This window comes from Phoenix dactylifera, unplaced genomic scaffold (genome assembly GCF_009389715.1).
Source record: "Phoenix dactylifera cultivar Barhee BC4 unplaced genomic scaffold, palm_55x_up_171113_PBpolish2nd_filt_p 000188F, whole genome shotgun sequence".
NCBI classification, from domain to species: Eukaryota; Viridiplantae; Streptophyta; class Magnoliopsida; order Arecales; family Arecaceae; genus Phoenix; species Phoenix dactylifera.
In genome coordinates this window covers 757,467-784,223 of record NW_024067715.1, presented here as the reverse complement: position 1 = coordinate 784,223, position 26,757 = coordinate 757,467, and the positions used below count along the sequence as shown (strand labels likewise).

The 26,757-nt window shown below is 40.7% G+C and overlaps 2 protein-coding genes across 14 annotated transcripts in view; one reads left to right on the top strand and one right to left on the bottom strand.

The window, feature by feature from the left end:
* The window catches only part of LOC103696066 (mitogen-activated protein kinase kinase kinase 9-like), a 73,590-nt gene extending 52,922 nt beyond the window's left edge, over positions 1-20,668 (top strand). For 2 of the 13 annotated variants that reach the window (XM_039117175.1, XM_039117172.1), the window contains 2 exons: positions 6,792-6,896; positions 19,675-20,183. In XM_039117175.1, the coding sequence (XP_038973103.1) occupies positions 6,792-6,896; positions 19,675-19,890 (321 nt within the window). In that variant the 3' untranslated portion in view covers positions 19,891-20,183. Of the gene's footprint in view, positions 1-6,196; positions 6,562-6,714; positions 6,897-7,393; positions 8,148-19,674 lie in introns of those variants that run through there. The other 11 variants (XM_039117179.1, XM_039117176.1, XR_005507476.1 and 8 more) reach the window with 10 other exon arrangements.
* LOC120105086 lies at positions 9,444-13,033 on the bottom strand. Its single transcript, XM_039117180.1, has 2 exons — positions 11,032-13,033; positions 9,444-10,955 (listed from the first exon to the last, which is right to left on the bottom strand). Exons 1-2 carry the CDS (start codon positions 12,371-12,373, stop codon positions 10,810-10,812), a joined length of 1,488 nt encoding a protein of 495 aa, XP_038973108.1. The 5' UTR covers positions 12,374-13,033; the 3' UTR covers positions 9,444-10,809.
* Positions 20,669-26,757: the final 6,089 nt, after the last annotated feature.

Below are 26,757 nucleotides of genomic sequence, written 5' to 3'. Positions count from 1 at the left end.
TGGAGGATAGGAGACCACTGTTTATGAGACAGCCACAGGGTTGTCTTTGATACATCGGTGAGTCCGTGTTAACGCATGCTATACAGAATAGGAACCATGGTGCACGATCTGGTAGAGCCTGCGAGGATATGATTGCATATAGAAAACGGGTTCCCTGAGGTCATTCAGGAGTCAGGACACGATTCAGCTGTAGATGACCTCGCATGTGAAGTAGGATCCATAAACGTATCAGGTTCTGAGTCGTATACTGGATTCTGTTACCCACAGCGACAAGCAGCCTATGACCCATATGGATACAGATATGGATATAGTGCTTTTGAGGCATCTTTCGGTGGCTACTATCCTACGCAATCCAGAGCATTTCACGGATTGAATTTTGCTGCCGGCATATTCGGATGGGCTCCTCCACAGCCATATAATCAGCCAGAGGACACCTCTTGGATTTAGAGCTTCAGCAAGAGATTCGAGGATGCTTATAACCCGGCACATGTTCCTTATGGGATGAATGTACAAGACTACAACGTCGCTTGGTTAGAGGATGAAAGTGAATACTAGGTTCTTTGGTGTTTAGCATGCTGATTTTTTTTTTTTAAACCATAGCTGAACCTGATCGGGTTGCCTACGTACCCCTTCATAAGAGGGATCAAGCCATACGTAGTTCTTTTTAAGTTTCAAAAACGCAGCGGAAAAATCGAATCAAACAATTTTAATTCGTGAATGCTTACAAGATCAAATCTAGAAATCAGCACTGTAAGAACACATAGGATTATACCGGAATCGTTTAAACAATTATGCTAAAACTTTTATGCATGATTAACTATCAGATCTGAAACTTAAAAACTCTATTCCAATTAATCTCCGAATATCCATCGAATGGATTCTGGAGATATCTCCATGAGGAGCTCCAAAAGAGGGTAAAACCTTGGAGAATCGGACCTAGATCTTGACACCATAATGAATAATTAATGCTAGATTACTACCTTTTATGATGGATGAAACTTGTGGATCTGATCCTTGACTTTGTAGCCACGCATACGAATGGCCTCTACGAGAAGTACACGCGAAGCTCCTGAAGAGATCCAATCCTGCGGAAGTGCTAGCTTGCGCAGAATTTCTTGAGGCTGAAATTTGATCTTCCCAACGCTATCAACTTTTGATCCACCTTCTTGGAAGAACTTGGAGGAAAGGTTTAGAGGGATTGAAGAGGACTTAGATCTGATCTAAAGACTCTTATCAGGGACCCTTAACACTAATGGCGTGAAGGACTTAGTGGAAGATCAAATGGCAAGTTGGAAGATGAACTAGTTTCTTCTTTCTTTCTTTTTTCTTTTCTCCTTTTTCCTTTTTCTCTCTTTTTTCCTTTTTCTCTCTTTTTTCTTTGAAATTCGACCACCATCTGATAACCCCCTCTTATACTCTAACTCCACTCCTCTTCACACGCCAACAATCAGGATTTTGTGGAGTTAAGTTATATTTTGAATTCAAAATTCAAACATAGCTTCATGCGCCATCACATGAGGAAGGATTGATCACATCCAAGCCCTTCATCATGTCGCCCATTCCCTCACTCCATTTCGAAATTTCCATGCCCATAATCAGATTAGAGGGTCACGTGGTGATTTTGTGGTAATTAAATTCAAAATTCAACCTTAATTAGAAGTGAGATAAAGATAAGGATGACATGTGCCATGAAGAGAGAGAATTTGATCTTATCCAATTCTTTTCATGAATTTATCTCTCCATGTCACCCCATCTGATGATGAAAGAGGTCCCTGATGTTGCCAAGTGTCCCATGGCACCATTAAATAAATTAAATTAATTTTTAATCATATTAAAAATTAATTTATGGCGCCATGCATGGATATGTGACAAGTGAATTTCAAGATCCGAATAGTTTCAGATCAAACCCATTTAATTTAATTAAATCCTAACAATTAGAATGATCCAATTACCATGGGTTGAACCTAATCCAATTAGGTCAATCCCTAATTAAGCACAAATTTAATCTAATTTAATTTGGTCAACCTAAGTCCTCTTGATTCAGACCTAATCCAATCAGGTCAAAAACCCTGATTGAGCCCAGAATTGAATCTAATTCAATTTGGCTCATCCTTAGTCTAATGACTCAATCCAATTGAGTTCATTAGCAATCTAATTACTAATTAATCCTCCGATAATTACTATAATTATTTTATAAGATAATTTGCCAATCGAATTGACCAAATTACACCTGAATGATTCTTAATCATTCACAGCCTTCTTGATCAATCAGGAATCTTCTATGCGTGTGACCTCATAGGTTCGAACCTAAGCTGGTAGTATAGGAACGACTTCCTACACTAATCGATGTGACCATCTAGCAATGGTATCCGATGTCCGGATAAGCCGAATATATGCGAAGCAAATATTCTGGAATCCTGAACTATGGTTACTGTATAATTCAATCCCTTTGACTCCTAATGCCAGGATGACTTAGAGCTCACTGTCAACCCTATAATTAGTACATTCATTATGTGATTAACTTTAGAATCTCGTGACTCCTCACTGGGATTACCCTGGCCAAGGTTTTGCTAAATTAATCACAAGACATTATCTCCTGTTTCCAAGAGGGGTCAATTTCATCTCGACTCACAACTGACTACGCAAGTACTTGACTGCACCCAGTGACCTTCTGTCACTGAATTAGAAATTCAGGTAGTCCGGTACCAAAGTACAGTGAGTTGCTTGCTAGTCACAGGTTGCGATCTCAGGTCAGAGGGCCAAACTTATACCCATATCCACTCAGAATATCTCTCGACAGTAGAGCGTTCCGGAATTGGTCACGTTCAGTGAAATGTACTTCTACACTTCACCTGTGTGGCATACCAGTGTCTCCACACTCCTTGGTTAAGAGGACAACCAACATATATGTCACACAACGACCTAATCTCGATAATGTTGTCGTCCCAGTAACAACATATCATTTGGTCGCAAACCAGTTTAAAGACTCAAAGATAAATCCTTCTTTATCATAACATAAGTTTTAAGGACTTCATTATATAAGAGTTCATTTGAAGATGAAATGATGAATAATGCCATATAACATTTTATTAATTTGTCAATTCATTTACAAAATTCAATCATCAATATGTTGACGATTGACATTTAGGATTGGGTTGATGTGCCTTTTGACCAGGCTTATGATCTGGATATCTGTGAGAGCCATCGCCATTCGATTCGATTTTAGATATCAGCGTATATGTTATACTTTAAATGTATATAACTAATTACATTATTTTATATTTTTCACGTCACTACTTGAATTGAGGATATCTTATGTTGTTCATTTTATGATTTGCATTATTTTAAAGCAATAAGATGCATCATTTAGGTTAAACTAGGATCATAGAAACATCAAAAAATATCAGAAAACATCAAGAAAACAAAAAAAACATCAAATTAGACTTAAATTCATAGAAAAAGTTCAAAATGTTCAAAAAAAACATTAATTAATTTTTTTAAGAACTAAAAAAAAAATTTGGGGTATGCTAGACCGTGAATCGGCACGCCTTACTGGTTCGGTTTGGCACTGAAGCGGTACCGAACCGTACCGGATGCCGACCGGTACGGGTTCCTATATCGGTTTAGTGGACCTTGATCTCAAGTGTTAAAAGTTAAAATGTTCAAAAGCACATATACATCTAAACATACGAATATGTATGCTAGCTATCAGTTAAGTACATCTTGTATTGGTTAGGAAAACTCCACTATTGCAATTGCATGAACTTTGTATGAAATCTCTTACAACATCACAACCAAGGTTCGCAGAACCGATTGTACCGGCGTACCGGTGAGCACCGGCACCGGTACGGTTCCGGTTCGGTACCGGCTTGGAACCGGTACCGAACCGGAGCCGCGTCCGCGCGCGCGGAAATTAAAAAAAAACAACAAACGCGTCCGCGCACGTCTGGGACGCGCGCGGACGCTTCAAATGCCACAGAGTGGCATTTAATGCCCCCACGCGGGCTGCCAGCCCGCGTGGGCACGGTGCCCCGCGCGGGGAACCGCGCTCGGGCGCGCGCTCCGCTCGCGCGCGTTTCCCAATTAAAAAAAAGCGTCCGCGCGCGTCCGCGGACGCGCGCGGACGCGTCAAATGCCACAGAGTGGCATTTAATGCCCCCACGCGGGCTGCCAGCCCGCGTGGGCACGGTGCCCCGCAGGGAATCGCGCGCGGGCGCGATTCCTACGCGGGGAATCGCGCGCGGGCGCGCGTTCTCCGCTCGCACGTCCGCGCGCGTTTTTCAAAAAAAAAAAAAAACAATGCCACAGAGTGGCTTTAAATGCCACTCTGTGGCATTAAGAGGCCCACGCGGGCTCCAGCCGCGTGGGCGCTCTTCCCCGCGCGAGGGGCGCGTTGCCCCGCGCGCGGGCGCTCTTCCCCGCGCACCCCCGCGCGGGGAAAGTGTGGCTTGGACCGGTGCGAACCGGGCCGGTTCGCACCAGTACCGGCTTGTACCGGGCCGGTTCGCACCGGTACTGGCTTGTACCGGCGCGAACCGGGCCGGTTCGCACCGGTCCAGGTACAGAACCAATCGATTCCGACCCAGTTTGGGTCGGAACCGTTTTATACCTCTGAACCGGACCGGTGCCAGTCGGCACCGGTCCGGTACGGGCTGAACCGACCGGTACAGGTCGGTTCAGCAGACCTTGATCACAACAATGTTGCAAACAACTGTATTAGAAACGTGCACAAACTTCTCCATTGCAATGCACGAATTGGGTATGATACGGTATGCACCCCTATTTAGGCCAATATGGGTCAATTTGGGATGGTACGGGTCTGTCGGTATGAGGCCTGTACCGACCTACTTGATGTAAAATTTTATTAACTTTGCCATGTTGGGGTGTCACTGCAAAAATCTGTCTACCTTGGCCAACTGAGCCAAAAACTTGTGCCCAAGACCAACTATAACCGAACTGGGCTGGCTGGGCCAGTTATGAACAAATCTAGTTGAAAACATTGAAAATTGTATCGTAAACATTGAAATTTTTAACATAAAAAAATGAAAATCATGTTTTATATCATATTCAAATGTCATGCTATTTGTTGATTGATGACAAGTTAACACCTCACGATCTTAATGCCTATGTGAGTGTGAGCCTACTATGAGTAAATTTTCTTTATAAAAAAGGGAAAAGGTGAAATCCATAATTTTCATAAAAAGTTGCAGATTTATATTTAAAGTTCAAAAATTTGTTATTGATGGATAAATTATGCAAGATTTATACTCAAGGTTATATTTAGAATGATCTAGAAGAGAGATTAGAATCATATTGAACTCATTGGGTTTCAAAATGTAACACACCTTAAGAGGACATTTGAGTATATCTTAAAAGTCCTGTCTTAGATGTTTAGTTGACAAATACCTCTTGTATTCTTCCCATCAACTCTCTTAAAGACCCTAAAAATCTCTTAGGCCTTAAGGAAATTTAGTCCTTTAACTCTTTTGGAACTATGTGCTCCATAGGTATAATTTTCTCGAGTCTTGCAAATTCAAGTTCAATATTAAAGCAATTGATTGATGTGTTTTAGATATATTCCTGCTCTTTGAGCTTTAAGAAATGACCTGAAAATGATACTAATCCTTTATTTTACTACAAATCAAGCTCCCTTCTTCGCCAAAGTTGGTTTTATTAGTTCTGACTGAATCCATGCATGCAAACATATGATTCTGATTTGGTTTTTGCACAACTCAAAATCTAGTGATGCTCTTGCTTTATTTGTATTACAATGATTTAGTAGGGTACTTTGACATGCTAAAAATGGCATCCTAGTGCGCTAGGCTTCTACCATGGTAGGGTCTGGGGAGTGTCAGATATACACAGCCTTACCCCTGAATACAAAGAGGCTGTTTCCGTATTTTAAACCTGTGACACCCGACTTATAGTGGAGCATCTTTACCATTGCACTAAGGCCCGTCCTCAATTTTACATACTAAATTGGTAAAGTGTTCTGAAATCCTGGTTTTCCGCATCATTATCAATGAGTGTATGGGAAACTCTTATTCGAGCATGTACTTGAGATTAACTATATATTTCTCTTCAGAATCAATCATGATGTTGAGAAACATTTTCTGGCTCATGCTATTGATACATAATTATTTGCATAAATTGACCTTTACATGTCCTATATGATTCCGTCAATTTGTTACTGCAGAGTAGAATGATGTTAAGTATCAGTAACAATGCAACAGTAAAACGAAACATTGCAGGGGCATGGAGAAAATGGTTCCTGCATAATGTGCCCCTTTTATCGGTTGTCATTGCTTCTGATGGCTATTGACAACTTCCACAACTCTTTGCATGCTTTCTGGATGTCATGTAACAGAAAGTGGTTAATTGTACAGTTCCTTACCTGGTGCACTTACATTATTTCAAGTTGGTGGAGCAATTGGGAGATCCAGTTTATAGTTCCATCAGTCATCTACAGTTTTGCATCTTGAAGAGTCGAAGCTTTGGTGATAAAAAATTTGTAGTCTGTAAATGCACGTATTATGCCAACACCTCAATAAATAGCAGATGGTATGGTTCCTTTTCCAAAAATACCTGTACCCACATGATAACTTTGCCAATATCTTTTCTGGCAAGTTATTTGATGCATGTGTGCATGCAGACATCTCAAATCCTAAACTTTTTTTTTCTGTGTATATGCTTTTGGAATGGTACGATATACAGATCTGAACAAATGAGATGGTGGAGTTTATTTCTGCACAATTGTAGGGGTGCGGTTTTATTGGAAGTTCTAATTTCAGGTTGCTAAGGCGAGGCCATATGGGTCTTCAGCAGATATATGGAGCCTTGGATGCACCGTTTTGGAGATGTTAACATGCCAACTTCCTTATCCTGATTTGGAATGGGTGTGTAGTTTATCCTTAAAACCACTGTTTATCTTTACTTTTGCTGGTGCTAATTTTCTGCTAGAATAATGACAAAAAATGTTTCATGAAACTTATGAATACAATTAAAGTAAGAAATAATGACAATGAATAAAGGAACAAAAATGAGGTCTGGGAAAAAATGGGGAAGGTTTGACTATAGTCTATAAAAGCAATGGAATCATTGCACAACAAGTGGAGCTAAAGCTAGAAAAATAGGAAAGCACATGTGCCAAATAGATCCAGATGCTTGATTGCTAGGTGAAGAGACTATTTGATATACTCCCTAACTTAGATTTGAGAAAAGGAAAACAAAACAAAAAAGATAGACTGAGAAAAACATAATAATTAGATGCTTTTTTGCAGAATATGAAACAAATCTAATTGGCAGTTTCAGGGAGCTCATATGTAATTGATTTCAAATGAAACTAGCAAATTCAAATTCAAATTCAAACAGCTCACTCTCAGCTTTACTGCAGATGAGAAAGCAATACTATACCTGGAGTTGTTTTTATAGAATCTTTTCTGAACATGGTAAGCCTTAATGCATAGAACTTATAAATTGTTGACAAGTGTTATTAACATTTTCAAGTTTTCTTTGCCTTTGAAAAATGCATCTTAGCAATGACCAATGACATACATTAATTTGCATTGAACTGTGAAATAACATTAATGCTTAAATACTTCAAAATACATATGTGAAGCTTAACAAATATGGTTTCTTTGAATATAAAACCTATGAAAGAGTATCAAGGCAGTCAGGCAGCAAGAAACTAAATAAGATAGAACGTATGCTACGCTCCTTGGCATCAGATATTTTGCAGACTTAGAATAAATAAGTCCAAAACTCTGGCCGACATTGATACTCTAGGTCAGATGTGTAAAAGAATTGAACAAAATAGATAGAGATAGGCATGATTAAAACGATCTCGTCTCCTTCAGATTATCACTCCCTGAGAGTGAAACAAACGCATAAACTCAATCGAACACAATACCAAATTTCAATGATGAACAAGTCAAAAGTCTTTGCTACCATTGATTTTAAAATTCAGAACATCTTAGGAACTACATTGATGGTAAAGTTTCCAACACTTTGTTACTTGTATACTTCATATTGGTACAAAAATTGGGAACTCTAAGCTTTGAAAATCATGTTTTCTTTCTGGGGTTTCAAAATGGCATCCAGGTTTGACAAACACGTGAGATAACTGAAATTCAGAGTGTTTGGTAAAGGTACTTACAAAGGAGACCTTAGATTTAGAAAAACCACATTATTTATAATCTCAAAAATCCAAACTTGAGATGGGCTAGAAGAGTACAAAAGTTATCTTTGAACTTTAAGATGGTTGGGGTTTCATACAAAGAAAATCTTAGAGTTTGAAAAGACAATGTAATCATGCAATTTAAATCAACATATAATGGCATAAGGTTAAAAATGTCTACAACCTTAACCATGATGATAGTATTAAGCCTTGAAACATCTATTCAGTTTTGGCTTTGTAGATCTTCATTTGTGAAGAATTCCTATTACAAGGCATCTTTTGCATTATCTCAAACATGTTTATATCTTTTCTTATGCCCATGTTATCTTGGGTCAGCCCTTCTCTTACATCCTTCAATATAAACTAAAGCATCTCTTCTTAATGTATTTTCCTCAAATCTTTGTTGTACATGTCCATATCCTCATTCCACTCCTCTTGATTGCTACTCCACTGATGGCTCCTCTTTGCTCTTTATTATTGTTGTGAAGCCTTCTGCACATATGAGAAACAGATACGGAGATAATGGGTCTTCTTGACTAGGACTACTTGAAGGTTTGGAAAAAAAGGAAGAACTTCTTTTTGTTCACTATTGGTCATGGTAGAATGAGAGACAGTTGATACATAGGTCATGATAAGTGAACTCCCTCTTGCTTCAAAGCCAAGTCTTTGCTCAAGAAAGGACCATTCGACCTGATCAAAAGCTTTTCTTGTTTACTTCTTACAGAACTGGTCATCTCAAAGTCAATAAAGATGTTATCAGTTACCGACCTGCTAGGACAGAAGCACCTGATTTTCAGAAATAATCCTACTTAATACACTTTTTAGCATATTGTCCAGTGCCTTGAATGAATTTTATGTGCAACCAAGGTTCGCGGTACCGATCGTACCGACGTACCGGTCGGCTCCGGTATCGGTACGGTACCGTTGCCGAACCGAGCCGAACCGATACCGTACCGATAGGGTACATTTAGCGACCCATCGTCGTTTTTTTTTTTTGGGGAGTTTTTTGGATGTTTTTATGTTTAGGTTTAAGGTTAAAACTAGATGATGCAACTTATTACTTCCAAATGATTCAAATAATGAGATGAAGAACATAAAAAAATTTCAAATTAAGATACAATCAATTACATACGTTTAAATCACTCTCGAATATCTAAAATCGGGTCGAATGGCGATGCTTCTCGTCAATATCTGGATCATCAGTATAATATGGAGGCAGATTAACCCATCCCTCTAACCAAGCGGCATTGTAGTCTTGTATGCTCAATCCTCGAGGAATGCGCGTTGGATCATAAGAACTCTCGGATCTCTCGCTGAAGCTCTGGCTCTGAGAGGTGTCTTGATAAGGGGCCCATCCGAATATGCCGGCACTAAAATCCGATCCGTAAGATCCTCCGGGCTGCGCAGGATAGTAGCTACCGGAAGATGACTCTGATGCACCATATCCATAGGCTGGCTGAGGCCGTGGATAATAGAAAGACTCGGAACTTGATACATCAATGGATTCGACTCCATATGGAAGGTCATCTGCAGCTGCATCCTGGCCTCTTGAACGACCTCGAGGAGCTCTTCTTCGATATGCAATGGTATCTGACCGGTCTATATCAGACGGCCTACCGTGGTCCGTATCTTGTGTAGCATGTGTAAACTGAGACTCACCGGTGTATCGAAAACCTCCCTCCGGCTGTGTCTCATAACTAGTACCATACTGTCCTCCACTTCCTCCATGGCTAGTAGATCCATCACCATCAGAATCTTCATCGCTGCTGGTCCAAGTCTCCTCCTCGACACTCTCCATTGGGGCCCTTTCCTTTTCTTTTCTTGTTTGTTGGGATTGACGCCCTCCTGATCGAGTCGACTGGGTAGTAGAGCGTCCTCGTCCTCGTCCTCGCATGAGAGGATCATCTCTCTGAACGGGAGCATCGGACCAGTCATGCGGTGACTGGCTCCCCTCTAGCCACGTCATATCAGCTGTAGGAGTGCGTGGAATGTTGCGCTCAGCCCATTGCTGTGGATCGACCATAGCCTCGGTGGCTATGATACTGGCTGGTCGTCGAGGTGATCCCGGCTCATCAAGCTCGGGCTCCTGCTGCTGGGCCGCAAGCCAGTCGAGCATAGGATTATCATCATCATCTGTAAAAGTTCTATAGATGGGATCTGCATACTTGAGCTCCACTTCCTCTTGAATGCATTTTAGCTTCAACCGTAGATTGTAGTGTACATAAACTAAGTCGTTGAGGCGCTTTTGTGTCAAACGGTTCCTTTGTTTGCTGTGGATGAGGCCGAAGGTGGACCAGTTGCGCTCACAGCCAGTCGAGGAGACCGTTTGGGAGAGAATCCGGATAGCTATCCGCTTAAGATTTTTTGCGGATCCGCCAAAATGAATCCACCATTCAGCTGCAAAAATATTGAAGATAATTACATTTTATATATATGATGGCCTCATAGTTGAAGATAATTCAGATGCAAAAATGTCTTGCAGATTTGTATTGTACCTGGATTCATAGTTGTCTTGCTCACGACAGCTGGTCGCTGTCCAAAGCTGTGGCTACCTCTCTAAATAATTTGGTCTGTGGAAAGAAGCTTGTTGTAGTATGTCAATAATATAAGATCTGATATATTTACATATGTTACTAAATCATAGTTACCTCTTCTATACATAACGCGGCGACTTCTGGATCAGGCTCCATCTTATAAATAACATTACGCAGAGCATGAAGAAGTTCATCATCCATACCAATTCCACTCTCGTACTGAAACCGGAGATTCAGATAGTATGCTGCACATAGATGACACCATCTTAGTATAACTATACAAATATATCAATCAGTATAATTATCAATATTATCGCTTACCTGCTAGATGCAATTTCCTACCCATTTGGGCTCCCCACCGCCGCTCAATGATGTCGATGTACTCCTGGGCATGGGCTACATCTGCCTCCATGATCTGAGCCTTTGCCTTCTCCATCATATGATACAAAATGCCCATCTGGGGATACCTCTCGCTATCCACGGCCCGCAGCACTTCATATAATGGTTTGATAGCCTTGACTATCGCATTGGCCCGCTGCCAGAATGACTGCCTGCTTACCAAGTCTTCCATCCTGCTTCCTTCAGTGCCGGCCTGGGCATATCTACTTTCCTGCCACTCGGGACTAACAAACATCTGACGTAGGGCTCCTTTCTTCTCGATAAGGCTATCAAGTGCAATGTAATTCGTAGCAAACCGTGTGACTCCTGGTTTAAGAATTTCTCCCCCTGCATACCTTCTCATTAATGAAAGAACCCAAGTATGGCTATAAATATACCTGGTGATGCGTTGGGCTATCTCCACCGTATGTTGCACCCTACGGATCTTTCCAATATCCATCAGGATGAGGTCGATGCAATGTGCAGCACATGGGGTCCAGAAAATTTGTGGTCGCCGCTCCATCAAGACCTGCCCGGCCAACTTATATTGCGGTCCGTTATCAGTGACGACCTGCACGATATTCTCCTCTCCAATCTGATCAATCACCTCCTCCATAAGTCTGAGGATGTATGAGGCGTTGTGCACCTTATCCGAAGCATCAACTGACTTGTGGAAGAAGGTCTTCGTATCACAGTATGTCAGAAAGTTGATGATGGCCCGCTTTGTCGGACCGGTCCAACCATCACACATCAGAGTGAGCCCATATGTGGGCCACTTGCTTTTATATGAACCAATCCAATTCTCTAGCTCTTCCTTATTGTTGTCAAGAAGCTCACCGTAGATGTCCCTCGGACCTGGAGGATCAACACCGGGACCGGCAGTCTGTATGGCAGAAATGGCAGACTTGTAGTATGTATTGTCTGCAGCATTTGCTGGAATGTGGCTGAAGTGGAACCAGGATCCAATAGCTCGCCACATATCCTTCTTCTTCTCCTTCTTCCACATTGTGTCTACTCTTTGCTGCTTCGAATCTCTTCTAGGGAAGCCATGCGGATCTACATCATGGATTGACGCACCTGGTGGAATCCCTCCGGAAGACTTCTTTCGGCTACCAAAACCACCCAGGATAGATGCAATCCGGCTACGTCCTCTGCCCTCGCCCTCCCTGACTGATGTTGTCCTTTGAAACTCTGGATCTTGTCTGCTTCCACCAGAACCGGCGCCCGACTCAAAAACGAGGGCCCAAATCGAGCCCGATGCCTCGCCACCTCCTCCTGCTGCCATCGATCATCCAGACTCGCCCGCATGGCAGCCTGGATCTGTGCCTCCTCCTCATCTGGACCCTCGGCCTCCTGTGACTCCATCAAGTGATAGGAAGGTGCTTCTGCAGCTTGGCGTTCCACCTCCGCTTTCTGCTTGGCAGCCCTCTCCTTGGCTGCTTTGATCTCAGCGAGGTTTTTCCTCATCAGCTGACGGATGGTCGGTGGGCACTCCGAGCATGCAGATATCTCACAAGAATTACCGGCTAAGTGCTGCTTTAATCTGGTTACTCTTCCTCCTTTGAAGCACTTGTGGCAATAATTGCACTGAAACTGGTGACGTTCACCGAGCATCTTCCCATGCTTCCAGCCAATATTACGCTCTTGGGGTTGCCCTCTCCTTGATGGCTCCATTCCTACGACCACATTAATTTTTTTCAATTTTTATTTTTTTTAATTAAAAATTAATTTTTAAATTTATTAATTAAATTATAAATTATATAAATTCTGTAAAAAAACAGTTAATGTCATTGAATCATTGAATCATTTCCTAATTTTTGGCAATTAAATTAAATTATATATCAACAACATATAAAAATTTCAAAACGAAATGGAATCATTGAATCATTTCCTAATTTTTGGCAATTTTTGACTTAATTTTTTTAAGCAATTTAAATGAAATATTAAAAAAACAATGTAGGGGAATTTTACCTTATTTTGTTTTTGCTGGATTTTTCTTCAAGAAAAACGACGCTCTCCGACCTTTCTAATTTTTTTCATGCCTTTGTCTTTTCCTTTCTCTTCTTTTCCTCCTCCTTTCTCTTTGCCTTTCCTTCACTTAAGCTGATGCACTTGTGGCTTCAGCCTTCAGCATTCGGTTGGCTTTTATAGCCAACCGTTGGGTCACTGTGGCACTTTGAAAAGTGCCACTGTGAGCCACAGCGCGGCACTTTCGAAGTGCCGCGCGAAGTGCCGCACAAAGCGGCACTTTCGGTCGCATTGCCGCACAAAGCGGCAATTTAAACCTCCCGCTTTCAAAGTGCCGCATAAAACGGCACTTTGAAAGTGCCACTGTGGCACTTTCAAAGTGCCTGAAAGTGCCACACTGTGGCACTTTGAAAGTGCCACAGTGGCACTTTCAAAGTGCCTCTGCCAGAGGCACTTTGAACCAGCGCTGTGGCACTATCATAGTGCCACAGCGCTGGTACCTCATTGCCAGCACCGAACCGGTGCGAACCGGCTCGGTTCGCACCGGTTCGATCATGTACCGGTGCGAACCGAGCGGTTCGCACCGGTTCGAGCATGTACCGGTGCGAACCGCCTCGGTTCGCACCGGTATGGTGCTCGAAACCATCGGTTCCGACCCATATTGGGTCGGAACCGATTTACACACTGGAACCGGACCGGTTCCAGTCGGTACCGGTCCGGTTCGGGCTGAACCGACCGGTACAGGTCGGTTCAGCAAACCCTGTGTGCAACATTACTATGAATAATAGCTTTATACTGGATTTTTTTTCCAGCATTTTTCTTCTCTCTGGGGATCAAAACAATGTGGGTATATTTTCTTTTGCTGAGAAAATGACCATTATTCAAAGAATCATCCCCAACTGTATGCCAGAATTTTGATAAAATAAAGTAGGCATAACATTAACCTGGTGATTTGGTGGGATTCATTTGAAAAATTGCCTGGTGGATCTCCTCCACCTTAAGTCCTATAGCAAAGCTCCATTCATCTCATCCATGACATAATGGTGAACTCTCTCAAGTATAATATGCATGTTTTTCTGATCCAGCAAATATGTAGATGTTCTAGAAATAATGGACTTCTCCTCAACCATCTGTTTGCCATACACTCTGATGTTGTATCCCCTCTATTTTATTTCTCCATCTTTCCACTTTTGAACCAAACAACCTATGAATGTTGGAACCACAAAACTACTTTTTTCTCTTTCTCAAATTTCATCTAGCGCTCCTGATACCATTTTGTTTAATCATTGACTCCATTACTGTACCTATTATCAGCTTTTGAATCTTTGTATCTTAAACTTCTTATCTGTCTTTGGGCATTTCCAAGATTTTTCTTGTTTTCACTGCATAAGGTTGACTCAGATGCTGTTTATCTTGTTTACTTTAACTCCTTGTATGCCCATTCCAGGCATGCTTGATTCACATGCTTCTTCGGTTACATGTTCACAGGTCTGAGTGTCCCCACATCCTCACATCTGAAAAATTCCTTACTCTTTCATCTATCCACCGTCAATCCCTCTGTATCCAGTGCTCTGTTTTATGACTCTGTGAATTCTATAGCAAAGCTCTAGGGAATTAAGAGCACAATGCATGCATGCTACAGGGATATCAAGACATTCTTGGACATTTTTATCATTAGGCCTTTTATTCTACCAAGTATAATAATAACTATTAAAATTTGAATCTTTCAATGAGCAATTCATAGTGCATTTTTTGAAAGCAGTCATTAGTCAGTCTTCTTTCTGCAAGCTCCCAACCTTTTCTTCTGAGTTTGAGGTTTCATTAGAATCTTCTATCACGATCACAGAAGCTATACCTATCTAGCTTGCAAAAAGTATCAAAATTTCTTTCTTCTTTATGCTTTTGGGTACCCATAAAATCCAATTAAAATTCCAAGTATTCTCTTTTTGAACTTAGTACAAAATATGCAATGCCCAATAAGATTGTAGCATACATAAACCACCAAACCTTCATCTGCTAACATTCTTCTTTTCACTATGTCCAGGTCTCCAACATTCAATTTAGATTCCATGAAGAAGGCCACCTTGAGATCTTTGCTCTTGATTAAATCATGGAGTGCATGAACTAATTGAGGGTTCCCAAGTACCTCATAGTTCCAATTAAGGAATTTCATGGCTCTAGTCGGGACTGGTTTAGTCTCTGCCGCTTTCAACTTAGTTTCAGCATTTGCTACCACTTCAACCCTTTTCCTTGCTTTACTACCATCAATCTTGATATAGTCTTCCATATTACCTTCATGTTCAGCCGCCCTTCTTTTCCCACAACTTTTCTTGACCATTACTTCTTCCATTGGTGATTTATGTTCTCAAATTATGCACTTCCATGATTTTTACACTTCTTCATTACATGGGATAAGAGCAAGGGTTTAAATATCCATGGGACAGCGGGTTGTCCCACTACCTCGAGCATCGAACTAGGGCACCATCACAAGAGTCAAGATGGGATAGGTCGGAAATGGAGTGAAACGTGATGGGGCATCCACTATCTCAAGTGTCATTATGCAAGGCAGCCCATTCCATGGAAAAATTGCGACAACCACGTCCCATGATATTTAGACCTTGGTTAAGAGAACTTTGCATGAATTGAGACCATCCCTGAACCTCCCATTATGATATGCTTGATAGATACATGTATAGCCAAACTCGACACTCTTGGACCAAGCCCCACCGCTATAGATTCACTAAAGCCTCCATTCTAATGGCTGAGGTTGATCCACATGATCATCCCTAACTTCTGAGCCTACAGCATGCTTTCATTGCTTTGGATTATCCTTCAAGCTTGTATTTGCAGGAAGCATGGTGATGGCATTTGGATATGGCATCTTGTTGTGTTCAAGCTATCCCTTTCTTCTCCATCTGCTTTTATGCAAGGCACATAATAATTTGCTGTATTAGTTCTCTTAATGCGTGGTGCTAGCTTCTCCATGAGACCTTGTCTCACATCCTTCTCAGTATGCTTGAGCTTGCTGTGAGTAATAACAAAATTTTGGCACCCACTCATATTTAAAAGAAATCTAAGAGTTCTTTCCAAGGAAATTTGAACCCATATTGCGTACCATATCGATTGGTAACTAGTTCGGCATTGGTATACCCTTTTTTTAAACTTTTCTTTTGAGGGATTATTTTAGTATTTGTGGTTGTTCAAATTATGAGTTGAATGTTATTTTAATGTCTTTTATGTCATATTGGTCTTGATAGACCATATGATCAATTAATAGCAATTGTAATATAATTAATATATATAATGCATATTTTGATCTTGAAAATACATGTAGCTAATTGATTTGAACTACAAATATGTACAGGTATCTAGTTCCATGTGGAATGTCTATGCTACTTGTAGACATTGGGATCCTGATCATTATCGGGGTTTCCAATATGACTCCAATCCGGATATTGTGCCCACCTTTGCATCACATAATCTGAGCCTATTGACCTAATGGATTGATTTTGATGAGTACAAAACATTTGAGTATGATACTAATGATTTTGTGGAGTAGTCAATTTGTTTTATAGGGAGCTTAGTAAGTTTGAAAGTTTAGAGAAGCAAGAAGAAGCCTAGAAGAACAAATTCCAAAGTTAAGAAGTATTTGAAGTGTTTTGGAAGCTTTTGTAGTGGAGTCGATCCCAAAATTCCAAGAGTCGACCTAGAAAGCCACAAGTTAAAAATAGAAGACAACCACTTTCAGACATCTCAGAAGCCGACCCCAAGACTTCAAAAGCCAACCCTAGGACATGAGAAGCCGACCCCAGGACATTAGAAGCCGACCCCGGGATTTGAGGAACCGACTCCAAGATTTCAGGAGCCGACCCCAAAATTTTAGGGGCCGACCCTAGGACTTCAAAAGCCGACTCCTCTGTGGAAACAACTTTAACAACTAGTTTTTCTGCAAACACAGAACATTTAAAACAGCTTCCAACGGCTAGTTTCTCCTCTCCAACGGCTAAAAATGGCTCTTCAACAACTTTTCAAGCTATAAATGCTTCCAAATTGAATTGGAGAAGATAATGGATTAATGAGATTGAGTGGATGAGGTAAAAGAAAAGAAATATATGTGAACACTACTTCTTGAGATTCAACTTGAGAATCAATCTGAGAAGTGATCATTTAAAATCTCCTTCCACTTCGGAGTAAGCTTCAAAACATCCATAGAGAGAGAGAGAGATTCAACGAGATCCCAACTTTTAGAGCAATCAAACTTGAGCTTCAACGACATCAATTTAATCTTTGTAGAGGTTATTGTGTATGTATTTTTCTATCCTTGTTTTGTGGACGAGATTGAAAAATCTCGTGTGGGATTTTTGGTATGGCTAACACCGTAAAAATCAGTTGGCTTGTAAGGTTTGGCTGTACCCGTGAAACAGCTAGGTTGCGGGGTCGATTGCCCTGAAAAGTCGACTGGGTTGACTGTGAGCCCGAGCAAAACAATCGGTGTAGATTTTGGTTGATTTTCTGAGAAAATCAATTGGGTTGATTATGATCCCATGTAAAACAATCAGACTATAATCTTAGTTAAATTATAGTAAAATTCTCAAGAAGAAAGTTTTGGAGAGTAAACGTAGGTACAGAGTTGGCACCAAACTACTATAAATCTTATATGTTTGTATTGCTTGTGTTGTGTGCATTTATTTCTTACATATCTACTTATTATTCTCTTGTTGAAATTAATATTCATCTATTAAGTTTTTAATTTTCTTGTATTATTTAGCTAAAGTTTACTTGTTGAAATCACTTGTCGACTTTACTTAAAAGTCGCAAAAGTAAAAAAACAGTCGGACCCTTGTTTCGAACGAAATAGGGGATCTAGTTGCGGAGCCCTCCTCCGTCTCCTCCACCTGGGTATCTAGACAGTAGATGCTAGTTATAGTCGATGTCAAAAAGTACCTAGATTCATATTATCATTGTTTGCCATACGTACCCTCTCACCAAAACTATGGGAGCCCTCTGTAAAAGTTTTTGTTTGTAAAACACATATGATATATGATGTTGATGATTTGCTTGAATTGACAAAATAATGATCTCGCATCCTCTTAACTTCAGACATTTGGTATTACGCTCTATATTGTAAATGGCATTGTGCAGGGCGGTCAATTATTCCTCATCCAACCATCACATGTCAAAATCACACCATAGGTGCCCTACTTGCTCTAGTAGGAGGTTGTCTATCTCTCTATCTCCCTGTTACTATCAAGTACTTTTCCTTATATGTCTTCAGTTCAGGAGGTTCTATACTCTGGTCAGTTCTTTGGATGGAGCTGATAGTAGACCGATCATGGTATGTCGTACCGATCCTAACCGGACGGTACCGAGCATACCATACCATACCAGTTCAGTATTGATATCCAGTATGGGTGACGTACCAACACTTGGTACATCAAAAAATTTTGTACCGTACCGTACCGATACTGTGCTAGTGTGGCACCGGTATGGGGTCTAGTACCGAGACGACGAACCTTGAGACCGATGGTAAGTGCTGTTTGTGGCTTTTGTAGGAATGTGGCTGAAGTGGAACTAGAAAGTTGTAGCTCACCACATATCCTTTTTCTTATCCTTAATAAGTGCAGAATCAATCCTTTGCTACTTCTAATCTTTGTTGTGAAAGGAATGTAGATCTGGGTCATGAACGATAGCTTTTGTTGGTATATCTCTAGGCTTCTTTCCCTTCATGCTAGTAAAGACCCCAAACATGGAGGCTATCTAGCTGCTACCTTTATCAATAGTCTCTCCGACTGACCGGTTCCTCCTGGAGCATGGATCTCCCCAGGCGGATTTAGGACCAGAATCTGTCTCATACTGTGAGGGCCCAAAGTGAGTCTTATGCCTAGCAACCTCGTTCTAATACTAGTCATGCGGACTGTTCTATATGGCAACTGAACTCTGAACTGCTTCTATGTCATCTAGATCCAACGTCTCCTTGTCCTCTAAACCCCTCGAGTGATATGAAGGTGGTTTATTTTCCCGGTGCTCAATCTCTACATCGACACTTTTTTTCTTGCTTTCCCTAAAATTGGCAAAGTGCTTCTTCATCAATTGCCAGCTCTCCTACATATATTTCTTACAAGTAGGCATGTTAGGGTAATCATTGGCAAATGTTGCTTAAATTTCATCACCGCTTCTCCCTCTACCTTGTGTTGCACTGATTGCACCTCTAATGGTGTTAGCTTGAAAACATCATACGTTGATGCTAACATGTCGGTCTCCTTCCTTCTTGGATCTCTTTCTGCAAGTTAAATCAACACACGTCATAAATTGCATCTATCATCACCATAAATTATTTAAAGTAAATCTACACTTTAAAAAAAAAAATAAACAAAATTTTATATTCTAGAAATTTTTTTTACTTATAATTTAATTTCTCTTAAAATATGTGATAATTGATAATATTATGTAAAAGCTATGCTCATTATCCTAGAAAATATGCTTTGATTACCAACATTGACTTCAAATTTCATATGGCTTTCATTTTTCATCTCTTGTATTGCTTGAGAGGATGGAACAACTATTTCAGCATATAAAAGAATGTTAGTTCTAGTAATTCTAGTCCTATATTATTTGCAGACCCAAGCTTTTTTCAGAATTGGTCGCGGTGAACCACCACCTATTCCTGGCTCTCTGTCAAAAGAGGCTCGTGATTTCATCCACCAATGTGTACAGCAAAATCCAGATGATCGGCCCTCTGCTGCTCAGCTATTGAAGCACCCGTTCGTGAGTAGATTACTTCCAGCATCTGCTAGCTCTGGTCAACCTTCGGAAATTATTGGAAGAGGAAGCTAGACATCTTTCATCAAGAATTAGAAGGTAAAGCATTGTATTTTTAATCTTTTCTTTTGTTTTCATTAAGATTATCATCCATTACAGAAACAAAAAAGTAAAATGGAGGATCATGGAAGGATAAAGCGCTTCACAGTGCAGCATGTGCCTTGCTGTTTGACTTGTTATAGAAGAAATGCATGGTGTTCTGTTTGGCACATGAAGTTAGATATGTCCATGTTCATCTTGCAGATTTCATATAATTTTGCTTTCAAAAATATAATTTGAAAGCATTTCTGAGGTAGGTTTCAGCAGAATGTCCTCTTATATTTCATGCCTGGAGTGGTGGTTTGCCTGGGTCTCTGTTGTTTTTATCTGAGCTTCAAAATAACATCTCATGCAGCAACAAGCCATGTTGGATTTTGCCTTCAGCAGCACCACATTTCATTTTTGTTGCGAAGTGTTGGTAAAAGCTATTTGTGCTGAATTGAGGCAAAAGCTCCCTCTATTTAGTTGCTTACTGAAAAGTGTTCCGCGCAAAGATCACTTCAGTGAGATGAATGTATGTATATGTGTAGCTTTACTTCTGCACAATCAGCATATAGACGTTCTTATGATTAAGATGGAGATGCAGAGTCCTGCTCAGCCATGCTGAGGAGGATAGAGAAGTTTCATTACTGCCTTGTTAGACTGAACTGGTGAACGGTGAGCAGACTGTTGTTATCAATGGTGTAAATGATACCTGCCTAATTGGGCTGCATTTAGAATGTGACTTATATATGAAAAGTCATGGTTCTAGCTATTGAAATTGATTCCTTCATGGTTATAAGCTTGTCGGACGTTTTGATAGTTCAGTTCGTAGGCTATTGTGGGCTATACAACCGGGCACACGAAGCCGCCAGGTTGAAGCGCACCAGACTGCCTTCAGCACCTAATTACCAGGTTTCTCTATATTGGTTGCCCAAATTTCAAGCAATATTTATGTGGACAAAATGATAGATGCTGGAGGAAACATTAGAAGAGTGTATTAAAGATGTAAGGTTACATATTGGAAGAACTGAATGAAACTATCTTCTTTAATGAGATCCTCTTCCTCTTCTTCTTTATTTTATTTTATTTTACTCCTGAAACAAGTCTTCAGTCCTGTGAGGCATATTGACGTCATTTAAAATTCAAAAAAAAATGATATAAATAATGGGGCTTAAATTGGAAAAGATCACGGCAGAGAAGAAATCAGATGTGGAAATCTTGGCAGGCTTATCATGTTTGGCCTAGATTTTGAAATTTATATTTTATCTTTTTGATCTTTGAAGATTCTACTGAAGCCATGCATATTGTTTGTTTCGAAAGAAAGATGCCGTTTACTTTTAGGAGCCTATTTAAATAAGTGGGCTGAAAATTCTATAAGATTGAGTTGGACTAGTACACTAGCAAAATTATAAAATTACAGGCTGAGTTAGGCATATATTTATAAATGTATAAAAGTAACTTGGAATGAACTGGCCTAAATCTGATAGGGTGGGGCAAATAAATTTCAGCAGATTTGTTTTTCCCCCTTCGAGATTCAGGCCGCCCACAGGTTCTAATTGATTTTTTTCTTCTTTTTTTTTTATGGAATGTGCTTCTGATTGATCCAATGTTTTTTAAAGGCAAACTTTAGTACAAAATTATTGTAGTCACTCCCATTACAAGATACACGAAAAGCTGTTAGTACGCCAACCCAGTGTTATCAGGTAACCAGCCCCGTCAGCTTGGAGTTTTGGTCTAGAAAACTTGAGCTTGGGTTGAAAAAATTAGAGCCTAGTTAATTCTTATGGGGATAGATTGTAAACATATGTGATATAAGATTTAGCTAGATATTTAAGGACCAATTTAAAATGATCAATTGACAAAAAGTTTGGTTTGTTACAAGGTTTTTATTGGTAAGCACTTCCAATACAAGATATGCAAAAAAACTCCTGCTAGTATTGGCTTATCATATCCTAATAAAATCCAGCTGATACAATAGACTGATATTTTTAATTATTTTTCTACTTCCCTAAACAAACTTTCTTCAATAAATTTATTGGCTTATCATATCCCAATAAATTGCTCTTCAATAATTTTTCAAGCAATAAAAGCTTCCAAATTAAGTTGGAGAAAGTATGGATTAAGGAGATTAAGTAGATGAGACAAAATGAAAGAAATATAAGTCAATTACTACTTCTAGAGCTTCAACTTGAGCATCAATTTGAGAAGTGACTATTCAAATCCTCCACCCACTTCAAAGAGAGCTTTCAAAAATTTATTGAGGGTGTATTTCAACTTCCAATTATTGAGTTCCTCTATAAGTTAAGAGCAAGCAAGAAAAGAAAAATGGGAAAGGGCTAAATTCATTCACGCCAAGATTCCGACATTTGGAGCAATTAAACTCGAGCTGCTATGACATTTATCCAAACTTTGTAGAACTTATATTATATTTATTTATCTATCTTTCTTTTATGCATGAGATTAAAAAATCTCGTGTAGGGTTTTTGGTGTGACTGAGACTGTTAAAAATAGCTATCTTGTAAGATTTGGCTGTACCCAAGAAATAGCTACGTTGTGGTCGATAGATGTAGAAAATCGACTAAGTTTTGTTGAACTTAGAAATTAGCAAGAAGTTTCTAAGTGTTGGAACTTGGAGTTGGTCTAGCTGTACCAGTAAAATAGTTTGGTTTTGCCTAATTTCTAGAAAAAGTCAACTGGTTTAATTGTGAGCTTGGAAAACAACTGTGCTGTAATCTTGTTCGTAGATTTAGTGAAATTCCCAAGGATGAAGCTTTGGGGAGCGAACGTAGTAGCTGAGTTTGGCTCTAAACTACTATAAAATCTTTATATTTGCATTGTTTATGCTTGTTCTCATCTTGTGTATTTATTTATCACTCATTTTGCTACATATACTTAAGTTTAGATTAGTTTCACTTAAGCATGGTTTAAGGTTGTAAAATGTTTTGAAAAACCCGATTCACACTTTCTCTCTTGGGTTGTCATCTTGGCCAATAATTTATATTAGAGCAGATATTCTTTTATCTTTTGTAGATCTGACCATCTAGAGTATAAGATTTATATGGCAATCCTTGGAATGTCTTTTGCTGAAGCACACTCTGTTTAAGGCTGCAAATGGGTCGGGTCAACCCGTGATCCGACCTGACCCCGACCCGAGTAGACCCGACCCGATCCGAATTTTAGGACCCACGGGTTCGGGTTGGGTCCTAAAATTGGATTTGAACTATTTTTTGGGTTGGGTCTGGATTTATTGAATCTAGACCCGACCCGACCTAACCCGATCCAACCCATTATTTTTTTGGATCTATTTCGGGTTTACTGAATCTGGACTCGATCCCGACCCGAACCGGCCCGAAGACCCGACCTGAGCCCGAAATGGAGCGGTATAAAAGCGCTAGAGTTTTCTTCTCCCGAAAACCCTATCTCCATTCTTCATCCTCCGAGCGCTTTCTTCGAGGTCCTCCTTCGGGCACCGCCTCCTCCGATCACCTCCTCTTAGCCCCTCCTCCGAGCGCCGCCGCCTCCCCCAAGGGCCTCCTCAAAGCCTCTCCTCCAAACGCCTCCTCCTCCGAGCGCCTCCTCCGGCTCCGAGCGCCTCTTTCTCCGAGCGCCTCCTCCGGCTCCGAGCGCCTCCTCCCGACTCTTGACTCCGATGAGTCCCGCCACTCATTTTCTTTTGTTATATATTTATATTTTCGCCTTCGCTCGCCTTCACAGCAATGGCGGAGAGAGCTCGCTGGTGCTCCATTCGGCAATGGCAATTCGAAAGACATCGCTGCTCGCCTTCTCCTTGATCACCGCCGCCGAGGTCTACTGTTAGTCAACTTTAAAGACCACGCAATAGCACGTATCTAGTAGGATAATGATTACGGGTATCGATCCACAGGGATTGGGGTACAGTTGTTTTCTTAAAAATATTTTAAAAGGAGTTTGTGAAGAAAATTGAACTAAATATTTTAAGAGAAATGCAATTAAAATGATATCAGTTTGAGGGAACCTAGGGTAAGGAATTCACCTCTAACATAGGAATAAGGGCTATTTGTAATTTATTTCATTCTTGGATTATTATGCAAATTGGCTACAAGCCTAATAAGCATTCGAATAAATTTTTACAAAAGTAATTTAGGCATAATCCATCTTTAGTTAGCATGAAATGTCTATCCTAATCTAAGGTGACAGCACATCGCATCTTCCTTAAGCATGAACTATTTTATTTTTACTTTAATGATCATGAAAAACTTTTGTATAGACTTCATACTTGAAAATCACAGAATTTAAGCATGAGGTAAAAGGATATTTATTAAGAACAAGAATGTCTATACAATTCCAAAAACATGAAATTAAATAAACAAAAATTCATCTTCCTTTGTTAGGGCTGCATCCAGCCCTAGTGAAGAGATTAGGCTTCCATGGTATGGGAGGTAGCAGCAGCGATGCAGAAGGCCTTCATCACGACTGTGTTCTCGCTCCTTTCTCCCGTCGTCGGCTCCCTCTCCCTTCTAGACTTCTGCGGGAACTCTCGAAAGAGTCCCTTTTTATAGCATCCTGACTCCTGTTATCCTCGCCCGAATATAATGAGAAGATAAATGCAGAGGAATCGCTTCTGTTCCGCGGACGTGATCGAGATGGGGAGAAGATCCGATCCGGACGTGAAAGTCGGAGTCCACTGATGCCAGAGATGAGACTCCCGGCTTTGTTCTGTTCCTGGGAAGCATGGCTCGAAGGCATATGGAAGATTCATCCCGATCACGTGGATGTTGAGAGGATCTCGGACGGCTGCTACCTCATGGGATGAGTGGAAGAAATCGCCGCTTCTTCAAAACGTGGGAGAAGATCTTGGACGTGGAAGGATGAAGTTTGGTGTATTTGAACTGATCCTAAAGCAGGGGAGCAGCTTGAACGTTGGGAGATTCCATGGGATCAAGCCGGAAGAGGATGGGATTTGAGTTTATCCCGTGGATCCTGCAGAGGATTTGGCTCTGTTTGGATGCTGTGAAGCTCGGGAACTAGAAGAGAATGATCCGTGGGAGAAGGGACTCCGGAATGCGGAAGGGATGAAGCTAGGACGTGAGAGGATGAATTCTAAGGATGAACTCTGGGGAGAGGATTCTGTTTCCGTGGCTGGGGTCAATCCGAATGCTGGGACTTGGCTGAGATTTGTTCGGGATGCTATCTTGGCTGGCAGCGGGATGGGTTGCGGAATGAAACAAATTCGGAAGAAGAGGATCACGGGATAAGCTTTCATCCGGCTGGGAGGAGGAGATTGCTGGGACGCGCAGAATCCCTCGCAGTTCGAAGCGAATCGCGTGTGGCTGCTGGACGAAGAGCTGAGTCCGCGTGGAAGGGATGCTTCCGTGAAATTTGGGAAGATAAACTCGATCGCATTGTTGCAGAAGACGAGATCTGTGGATACGGGAGGAAAGGAAACTGCTCTGCTTTGTTTTCGTGAAGGGAAGTTGAAGAAGAAACAGACATGCTCACGGCTAGGGAACTTGGAAGACGCGGGAGCGAGAGGATGAGGATGAATCGCGGAATAAAAGGGACTTGATACATGGGGAGACTCTGTTCCTTGGATTCAGAAGGGAGGAAAGACGCGGAGGGAACGCGTGAGATGAGCGGAAGATGAGAAAGATGCGGAAATGAGCGTGGGATGCTGGGAGATGATCACGGATGCGTGGGAAGATGGGTTCTGTTTTGAGGCAGGGGGGAAAACGTGTGGATTCGGTTGGGATCATTTAAGCGGGGGAGATGCTTGTTCTGTTCTTTGGTCATGGGAGGGAGAGTGACATGGAAGCTTGATCTCTAAGCACTTAAAGGGTGATGTGGATACGAGTTTAGCTGCGAACACGACCTGTACACATTAGTTCAGACATCATCCCAATTAGTTCGCCTTGACCTGCACACATTAGACTCGACCAATAAAATCAGGCAAATTCGAATTATTTTTAATAATGCCATGATGAAGGGGAACACATTTTCTTATGTTTAAATTTAAAATATGTGCATAAAAATAATGATAAGTGTTATGAGTAAGATATTAATTTATGCATTATTTAGCACTTATCATCTATTTCGAGGAGAAATTCGGATTGTTTTTTTTTTTCTCTCCCTAAGCCCTAACTCTATTGCTCTTTGTTCTATGTGTGATTAGTGGTAGTAGCTTTTGATTTGCATTTGCTTAATTATGTTAATGAAATGATTAATTAGTTCCAGCAAAAAATAGAAGATCTAGAAGGAGAGCCGTATGGGAGAAGAAGTGATTATTTGCAAATGCATAATCTCCCACTTGATTCTATCTTTGGTGGTTTATTCGCTGGTAACATCTGATGCGGATCCGACCCGGACTTGACCCGACCCGGACTAGACCCAACCCGACTCGAATGACCCGTTGGGTCAAAAATTGTAGGCATGGACCCGACCCGATTGAACCCTACCCGATCTTCAATTGGGTCGGGTCTGGGTCCAAAATTAGGACCTGAACATAAAACCAGGTCGGATCGGGGTCACTCAGGATCCGACCCGACTCAACCCATTTGCACCCCTAACTCTGTTACAAGACTTCTTATTTCCAGTAGATTTGATATGCCTACTGAAAGGCTTGAATGAATTTTTTTATTCAAAAACAAGATTATGATTTGTGGAATATAATAGCACATGGTCTACACACACCCATTAAAATTATAAATGGAGTTCAAATTCCCAAACATGAAGTGAATGAGATAATAATGAAAAGATATTAGCTCAGTTGAATGCAAAGGCAATACATATACTTTATTGCGCACTGGATGAAAGAAATTTAACAAAATTTGTACATATTCTTATGCTAAAAAATTTGGGATAAATTGGAAATAATTGACAAAGGAA